Genomic DNA, 9,647 nt, shown 5'->3' with positions numbered 1-9,647 from the left:
TATATACTGGATATTGATACTGGAAAGAGCTCTTCTCGAGTATGAGAGCCACACACCGACTGGGTTCGATCTCAATGGCTCAGACATTCCTTGTTTACAGTTCTGTTGCCTGTTGAATTTGTTCTGGTTAAGATTAGAAGGGCAGAGACTCATTGTTCAAGGTGTAAAGTGAACCCGAATTACCCTTTTGGGAGAAAAAATGTTTTTGATATTCACAGGAACAAAAGATGTTCAGTGCAGAGAGGTGCTATCACTGACAACACGGTTAGAACGATTCTTGGTATCTAAAGTAGTGAGCTTACGAAAGCTCCTACCCTGCCAGAAATTTTGTTAGTCTTTAAGGCAGTGGTTCTCAACCTTTTTTGCTGCATTCCCCTCTTTCACCATTGTTCAGAATATAATCCCCCCCTTCCCAAGATAGCCTAACTCAAAAAAACAAACTACAGTTTTACAAAGTGTACATAATCTATAGGATATCACAATGGACCAAATCCCCCCCTGAAACCCTAAAATCCCCCCCAGGGGGGAATTCCTCCCCCCTTGTTGAGAACCCATGCTTTAAGGTGCTACAGGACTCTTGCTCTTTTCTATTGCTAGTGAATGACTAACACTGCTACCCATCGTAATGATTCTTGGTGTTAGAACTCAGCCACTGAAGGATTTGAACCTGCCCAAATGCACGAGTGTGTGATGGGATAATGGACCCTCCAGCAGCTCTTTATTCCAAAGAGCTTTCTCACTGGCCGTGGGTTGGTTCCCCTTTAAGAGCTACTCGCCCGTCACTGGAGCAGTGTGCCAAGTCCGGCTCATCTGGCTCAGGAGCCGGAGGGAGACTGTCCAGAGAGCCGGACCGGAGGCAGGGAGGGCTGCCCCTCCGCAGCCAGGCAGAATGTTGCGGGTTTTCGTCCTCCATGCGCAGAACGTCCAGACTCCAGACACGGACATTAGCGATGCTTATTGCTCCGTGGTATTTGAAGGTAAGAAGAGGCAAGATGAGTTTTCAGCTAGGGGAGCCACCAAGGCAAGAAGGGCCTGGGGGGTGGGGTGCAGTACTCTAAAACCTCAGAGGGGACTTTGGGGGAGACGCTTGGCTCTTTCCTTCATCCCATCAGCAGATGAAAGCCAAAGGGAATTCTGATCTCCGCTGCTTTTATTTGCAGACTGCAAAATGCCAGGCAAGCAATCAATATAAACATGCCAAATCCCCGGAGAGGTGTGGCTTGAGCTTTTTATTCAGTTCATTGTCCCACTCTGAAGGGGGGGGTTTCCAAAGTGTATTCTCCACTTTGCCTTGCAGGGAGAGCTGAAGACTTTGCCCCTAAGAGTGGTGTGAACTTTGCTAGGGTGAGGATTTTAAATAAATCCATTCAGACTAGGGTTGCCAACTCTGGGTTGAGAAATTTCTGGCGATTTGGGGGCAGAGCCTGGGAAGGGCAGTGTGGGACCTCAGCAGGGCAGAATGCCCCAGAGTCCACTCTCCAAAGCAGCTGTTTTCTCCAGGGGAACTGATCTCTGTGGTCTGGAGATGAGCTGTAATTCCAAGAGATCACTAGGCCCTGGCTGGATGTTGGCAACCCTACTGCAGTGCCAGACCACTTACAGGATAGATAGGGTTGCCAACCTCCAGGTACTAGCTGGAAATCTCCCGCTACTACAACTGATCTCCAGCCGATAGAGATCAGTTCACCTGGAGAAAGTGGCCGCTTTGGCAATTGGACTCTATGACATTGAAGTTCCTCCCCAAACCCAGCCCTCCTCAGGCTCCGCCCCCAAACCTCCCGCCGGTGGTGAGGAGGGACCTGGCAACCCTAAGGACAGAAGGAGCCACACCTCTGTGTTTCTTTGTGAGAAAGGAAACCCCATGGCCAGATCCTGCATGCTGGACCAGGACTCAGGGTCAGAAAGAAAAAGAGCCACTGGACATACAATCCCACCAACATTTCAAACACCTTGAGGCCCAAATTAGGCATGGCCTTAGGGTTGCCAACTCTGGGTGGGGAAATTCCAGGAGGCTTGAGAGCAGAGCCTAGGTAGGGGAGGGACCTCAGTGGGGTACAGTGCCGCAGGGTCCCACCCTCTTGGGCAGCCATTTTTCCAAAAGGAGCTGATCTCTCTAGTCTGGAGATCAGTGCTGATTCAGCCTTGTGGCTTCTGTGCAGTCCCACATGGGGGGGTGTCTGGGGGTGCTCAGGCTGCAGAAAAGATTTCCGCATACTTCTAGTAGACGAAGAGCGCCTCTCCTCCCTCTGGGGCTTTCCCACCAAAACTGTCACATGACCAGGGGGACTAGGGGCGCTGCTCCCTCGGTTCTCTTTTTGGCTGCTGCAAAGAGAGGATCTCTGTTGCTGCTCTTTGTCTCTCCCCTCACCTCACTTGTTTCTCTCATCAGTAGTACCTGGACAAGGTCCCTCCCCTCTCCCATCAAAACTCCAGGAATTTCCCAACCCAGATCTGGCAACCCTATGAAGATGAGCCAAAGAGGGACCAGCTGATGTTACATGTTGGGAGAATACCTTAGTGTGGCTTCCTGCTCTCCAGTCAGGAGCCACTGACTTCCAGCGGACCCTCTGGGTCGGTGGACTGGGACTCCTGCACAGCTGCTATCCATGCTTTAGGGTTGCCAGGTCCCCCCTGGCCACCAGCAGGGGATGGCAGAGTAGAGTCTGGGCAACTCCTGGAGATTTGGGGGTGGAGCCTGGGGAGGACAGGGGCCTCAGTGGGGTACAATGCCACGGAGTCCACCCCTCCAAAGCATCCATTTTATCCAGGGGGACTAATTCCAGGAGATTCCCAGTCCCCACATGGAGGCTGCCATCCCTACACTTGTCCTATAACCCACCCCCCTCAAAAGAATAAGCACCAGGATTTTCAACATGGTTCATTTGGCACCATGAGCTGTGGAAGGCACAGCAAAGAGTAAGGGCCTGTAGCTGACTGCCAGAGCCCCTGCTTTGCATGCAGGAGGTACCAGGGCCAGTCCCTGGCACATCTCCAGTCGCAGGTGTTAGGAAAGATCTTGAGGCTTTGCTGCCAGTGAGAGCAGACAATATTGAGCTGGAAGAACCAAGGGTCGGGCTCAGCCTAAGGCAGCTTCATGGGTTCAACAGCTGTCCGTTGTGCCTGTTGCATTTGGGGAAGGGCTGTGGCTCAGCAGTAAGGCATGAGCTCTGCTTTCTGGCACCTTCTGAGTCCTGTCCGATTGAAGGATGTCTGGGAACAGGTGCTGGGAAAGACCCTTCTCTGCCTGGGGCCCAGTAGTCAACAGTGAGCCAGGATGGACCAGCAATGGAACCCAGCCCATTTCTTATGCTCCAAACGGCAGCTGGGAACTGTAACCTCTGCCCTCAAACTCTATTTATAGAGCACCCCCTCGCCACCCAGCAGCATCTTGTCTGCCAGCCTAAGCACCTGTTTGAGGTGGGGCTGGAATGGTGTGCAGGGCACTGGGCCATGTGGCGCCTAAGTGTGGCCTAACTTGTAGGGTTGCCAACCTCCAGGTGGGCCTTGGAGTTACCATGGAATTCCATAGAATCATAGAGTTGGAAGGGACCACCAGGATCATCTAGTCCAACCCCCTGCCCAATGCAGGAAATTAACAACTACCCCCCACACACATCCCCAGTGACCCCAACCCTCCCACCACCATGCAGGATCCCACAATCAAAGCACTCCCGACAGATGGCCATCCAGCCTCTGCTTAAAGACCTCCAAAGACGGGGACTTCACCACCCTCCGAGGCAGCGCATTCCACCATCGAACAGCCCTCACCGTCAGAAAGTTCTTCCTAATGTTTAGGTGGAATCGCTTTTCTACTAGTTTAAATCCATTACTCCGTGTTTTAGTCTCTGGAGCAACAGAGAACAAGCTAGTTCCCTCATCAACATGACATCCCTTCAGATATTTAAACATGGCTATCATGTCTCCCCTCAACCTTCTCTTCTCCAAACTAAACAAACCCAACTCCCTAAGTCTCTCCTCATAGGGCATGGATTCCAGACCTTTGACTATTCTGGTCGCCCTCCTCTGGACACGCTCCAACTTGTCAACATCCTTTTTAAATTGTGGAGCCCAAAACTGGACACAGTATTCCAAGTGAGGTCTGACCAATGCAGAATACAGTGGTAGTATTACTTCCCTTGATCTAGATACAATGCTCCTATTGATGCAGCCCAGAATTGCATTGGCCTTCTTAGTCGCCATATCACACTGTTGACTCATGTTCAGTTTGTGGTCTACAAAGACTCCCAGATCGCTTTCACATGTACTGTTGTCAAGCCAACTCTCCCCCATCCTATACCTGTGCCTTATGTTGTTTCTGCCTAGGTGAAGTACCTTACACTTCTTCCTACTGAAATCCATTTTATTGCTTATGGGCCAGCTCTCCAGTCTATCAAGGTCATTGTGAACGCTGACCCTATCCTCTGGGGTGTTAACTACCCCTACCAACTTGATGTCATCTACAAATGTGATTAGCATATCCTGTATTCCATCATCCAAGTTATTTATTAAAATATTAAATAGTACCAGTCCCAGGACAGACCCCTTTGGCACCCCACTGGTCACTCCTCTCCAGGATGAAGTTGTGCCATTAATGAGCACCCTTTGGGTTCGGTTGGTCAACCAATTACCAAACCACCTAACAGTAGCAGTGTCCAGCCCACATTTTACTAGCTTTGTTTCAAGAAGATCATGGGGGACTTTATCAAAGGCTTTACTGAAATCAAGGTACACTACATCTACAGCATTCCCTTCATCTACCATACTTGTCACTCTTTCAAAAAAAGATATGAGATTATGGTCAAAGGCTTTCACGGTCAGAGTTCATTGGTTCTTGTAGGTTATCCGGGCTGTGTAACCGTGGTCTTGGTATTTTCTTTCCTGACGTTTCGCCAGCAGCTGTGGCAGGCATCTTCAGAGGAGTAACACTGAAGGACAGCTGCTGGCGAAACGTCAGGAAAGAAAATACCAAGACCACGGTTACACAGCCCGGATAACCTACAAGAACCAAAGATATGAGATTAGTTTGGCATCAGATCCAACTGATCTCCAGGCTACAGAGGTCAGTTCCCCTGTGGAAAGTGGCAGCTTTGGAGGGTGGCTTCTATGGCATCACATCCTTGCTGGCCCTCACCAGACTCTGCCTTCAAATCTCCAGGAATTTCCTGACTTGCAGCTGGCAACCCTCCTCAAGGGCCATGGTGTTGGTGAAGAACTGCAGATGGGAAGTGATCAGTCCAGTGTTTTCTTCCCGAGTTGGGAGCTGGTCCTTTTTCTCTACCCTTGAAACCATGTCTAAGGAGCCAGCAGGAAAAAAATCCCTAACTTTCAGAGCACTTAAGCAATAGAATGCATTTCCCCAGCAAGGTTAGAGCTTTTCTTGGGGGGGGGGGCTGACTGAGCATCCTCTTGAGCATGTTTTGAGAATTCTTGAGCTGTTAAGGCTAAGATTTTCATGTCACCACCAGAAAGCATTGTCATCTGCAGAACTGGGGGGGATTCTCCCCATAACTAACAGAAAACATAAACCCAGCAGGCGGTCATCTTATACTATCTTCATCGAAACAATGGTAACCCTAACCACCTTTCATTTCAACGGGGGTCTTGTGCAGCATATGACTTTGGGTCACGGGGTGTGCGCGCTTCTGTAGCTCTGGACCTCCCCCAGCCACCCCAAATCCACTCACTGGAAAAGACAATAATGCTAGGAGAAGTTGAAGGCAGCAGGAAAAGAGGAAGACCCAACAAGAGATGGTTTTACTCAGTCGAGGAGGCCACAGCCCTCAGTTTGCAAGACCTGGTCCTCCCTGGGGATGGGGGATACTGGATCATATTTGGGCCAGATTCTTCTGGGGGCTTTGACCCTGTCTTGCTTCCTATCAGCCTGTCTAATGTTTGGAAGAACTCCTGGCAAGGTGAGTATTCCTCTGTACCTGGCTTGTTTTTCCTTCTATTGGAGTTTGTGAAGGACATGTGTGCTAGATAGGGTTGCCAACCTCCAGGTGGCTTCTGGAGATCTCTCACAACTACAATTGATCTCCAGCCAACAGAGATCAGTTTCCCTGGAGAAATGGCCATTTTTGGAGGGTGGGGCTCTATGGCATTATACCCCTTTGAGGTCCCTCCTCTCCCAAAACCCAACCTTCCCCAGGCTCCACTCACAAATCTCCAGGAATTTCCCAACCCAGAGTTGGCAACCCTAGGGCTGAAATGCCTTCTCTGTGTTGTTCTATTCTGGATTTGCCCTTCCATCGATTGCTTCTTGAGCAGGTGATTTTAGTGTAAAGGTGGACCATGTGCTATAGGGGGAGTGGTGTGTCTTTGTGTGTGAGAGAGAAGCAGGCGGTTTGTCCCTTTGAAAAAGAGAAAGCAGAAGAGAAACTGAAGGCAGTTTGGAAAGGAGCAAGCTGAGATTTTAACTGGAATTAGCTAAACTGGGATGCAGCGTTGTGGCGAGGGAGGGGCAGCAGCCACTGTCTGGGAATATGATGCAGGCATCGCACATTGGATGGTGGCTTGAGGGGGGGGGGCTGTTTGCTCAAATATGCTTGTATATTTGCAAAGAAGGCCGAGGTCAGAATGGCCCCAGGAGTTGGCTGGGTCTCAGGCAGAAGCACCCTTTACAGATGGGGCCATTATCTTTGGATGGGCCTGCATAGCCAGTGAAGCTGTAAAATGGCTCGAGACAGGCAAGGGTTTCACAACCCTTTCTAATTTCACTATTTGCCATTTGAAAATTATCCTCCCCACACACGCTCGGAAACTATACCTACTTGCTGCAAAGGTAACGTGTGATTTCCCTTCGTGTTGATTTTTTTGCCTTCGGGTTGTAGCTTTAGTGGCCCTGTAGCAGAGCTGGGCCAATTTTTAAATGATTCATGATGGAATTTGCTCTCGGCTTTAACTCCCCCCCTCCCTTGAATCTTCCCCATATGAAGTGTTCCTTGTTTGACTTCCACGTAGCTGAAGAAGTGAGCGGTGAAAGCTCATATTGAAAATAAATGTGGTTGGTCTTTAAGGGGCTCCTGGACTTCTGTTTTGTTTTGCTAAACAGACTGAGAGAGCTGCTGGTGGTGGAAAGTGCCTTCAAGTCGCCACTGACTTATGACAACGCCGTAGGGTTTTCAAGGCAAGAGACGTTCAGAGGTCTCTTCAACTTCCCATCCAAGTACTAGCTTCTGAGATCTGACAAGATGGGGCTAGCTCATTTGCAGGTTTTTCAGTCTGACCTCCACCAGTGGTCCCTGTGTAGCGGTTTGTGCCGTTTAAGTAACCAAGCTCTTAGAATCGACCCCTTCCTGAAAAGGGATATGTAATCTTATTCAGCCTGTTACCCACTAGGCAAGAATCAATACTTTCCACCTCTTTCGAGATAACTTTCTTTTGAAATGCTTCAGTAAAAATATGAAAAGAATACATGAGTAAAATACTATTTATTTCACATAAAATATATGCATGTAAATGGTTACAGAAATAAAAACTATATTGTTTAGTTCAATAGTATATATGCATTTTTATAAATGCTATCTTATGTATGCAAGCAATATTAGCAATATCAACAATCTCTATGACTATATGAGAGTTTCCCAAGTATATATTTCATTCAGGAAATAATACTGTTTACAGAAATCTTGTAAAATAGTGCATTGAATAAGTATCTCACTTCAATTTATTCAAATATAAGACATACTTTACCCAGTCATGTCATTGCAGAGCTTCTGTAAGGTTTCTATAAGTTCACTTAGAATAGTTAGATTTCCTTCAGATATTCTTTAAGTATTACTCTGTTATTTCAATGCCTTTAGTAATTGTAAAGGTAGGAGGGATCTCTTTGGTTCCATAGTTTCATGTTAGAGCTGATACTATAGCTCTCCCAGCAGTCTGTTTGTGACTGAAGGCATGAGACCACAGAGTCTCTATATGTTTGAGGTTTATGGGTCTGAAGCCCATGTTCAGATTGAAAAAGGCTATGTGAAAGCCATCTTTGAGTATGCTTTGCTGTAAGCATTGCTGTACAGCTAAGAGCCACCTATAAGGCTTTGGCTATACTGTAATTAATCAGTATTTGAAGCTATGTGTAAAGCTTTACATTATGTGTAGAGTATAAACTCTATTCTACAATCTCTCTGGCAGTGCCAATCTTAGAGAGTACCGAGTATAGTTCAGTTTAAGAGCTTAAGGCTCCATGGATCTCCATCCATGTATTCCAATTATATGTATTCCAATTGGAGTAATTCTATGTGTTAGGCATTGTTGGCTGTGATGCATGTGTATGTCAGACAGTTCTTTGTGAGACCTTAGTCTTAGAACTGACTGCAGAGTATATTCAGTGCTTCCTCCTTGTGTAGAGAAATCCCTGGAATATGCTCTGGTAGTGGGCTTCTTAAAGCTGCATTTACATCTTGTCTGTCAGAACTGGGAAGTCTGTACATAAGACAGATCTTGTGAGGACTTATATTAGGCCAATGGCTTCCATAAGTTCTCAGTGACACCATATGGTAAGATCAATACCCTTACAATCCTTAGATGAAGGGTCTTCATCACATATTTAGAATGAAGCATTGCACAGACAGTTATTCCAGACAATCAGTCTCAGAAAGACAGATTGTGTGGTATAATATCTCTCTCTGTGAGAGTTCTCCAGACTTAGAGACAAGTATAAATAATTGTTCCTAATTCACACAAGAATTAGGCTGCCAAGGTTTTACATCTTTGGTAGATGGAGGAAGTCCATAGGTCAATAAGTTTAGACCATCAGGAACCTCTCTAACCTGTAGTCAGAGAAAGGTCTCTATTTATATATTTTGTAGAGCCGTTATCTTGTAGATGTGCTGGAATATTTCCAGTCAACTTTGGTTCTAGAATCCTTTGGCTAAATAAACCGTAACGTAGTCAGTAGTTAGTCAGTAGGCCTTATGCATAAGCAGTACTATGTACTTGGCTGCCATCTGCAGTAGTCAGTAGATATGACCTTGTCTATCATTCCTTGTCAAGCAGTATGTTTTGCTTACTCAGATGAGCACACCTGAAGCTGTGACCTTCAGCTGTGACAGCTGTATTATATGACTATAGAAGCAGAATCTGAGTTTGGATTCTACAGCATAGCAAGTAAGCCTTGAGCTTATACAGTCAAGGTATGCTATACACTTTGCAGTAATATAACACAACATCTTTTTAACACATTTCTTTCCTTATGAAGCCTAATGGGACGTTTTCATACCAAAATCCTGGTCATATGTAGTTGCCTGGGACACCTGGCCACTAGAAGAAGAAGAAGGGTTGGTTTTTATGTGCCAACTTTCTCTACCACTTACAGAAGAATCAAACCATCTTACAATCACCTTCCCTTCCTCTCCCCACAACAGACTCCCTGTGAGGTAGGTGGGCTCTAAGAGAGCTGTGACTAGCCCAAGCTCACCCAGCAGGCTTCGTGCGTAGGAGTGAGGAAACCAACCCGGTTCACCAGATTAACCTCCGCTGCTCCTGTGGAGGAGTGGAGAATTGAACCTGGTTCTCCTGAATAGAGTCCACCGCTCCAAACCACCGCTTTTAACCACTACACCACGCTGGCTCTCTAGAGGGCTGGATTCTGGCTCTTCCTGGTTCTGGTGCCAGTGCTGAACACAGCCAGAGCCAGAGTCTGTTGGAGG

At 47.3% G+C, this 9,647-nt stretch overlaps 1 protein-coding gene across 1 annotated transcript in view; it reads left to right on the top strand.

The window, feature by feature from the left end:
* The first annotated feature begins 889 nt into the window (after positions 1 to 889).
* Positions 890 to 9,647, top strand: part of DYSF (dysferlin) — a 178,296-nt gene continuing 169,538 nt past the window's right edge. Inside the window, exon 1 of the mRNA XM_056855187.1 lies at positions 890 to 977. Within this exon, the coding sequence (XP_056711165.1) occupies positions 890 to 977 (88 nt within the window). The remainder of the gene's footprint in view (positions 978 to 9,647) is intronic.

Source organism: Euleptes europaea, chromosome 9 (assembly GCF_029931775.1).
Source record: "Euleptes europaea isolate rEulEur1 chromosome 9, rEulEur1.hap1, whole genome shotgun sequence".
In the NCBI taxonomy this organism is placed as follows: domain Eukaryota; kingdom Metazoa; phylum Chordata; class Lepidosauria; order Squamata; family Sphaerodactylidae; genus Euleptes; species Euleptes europaea.
The sequence above is the reverse complement of the archived record's forward strand: the minus strand, read 5'-3'. Positions and strand labels throughout refer to the sequence as shown.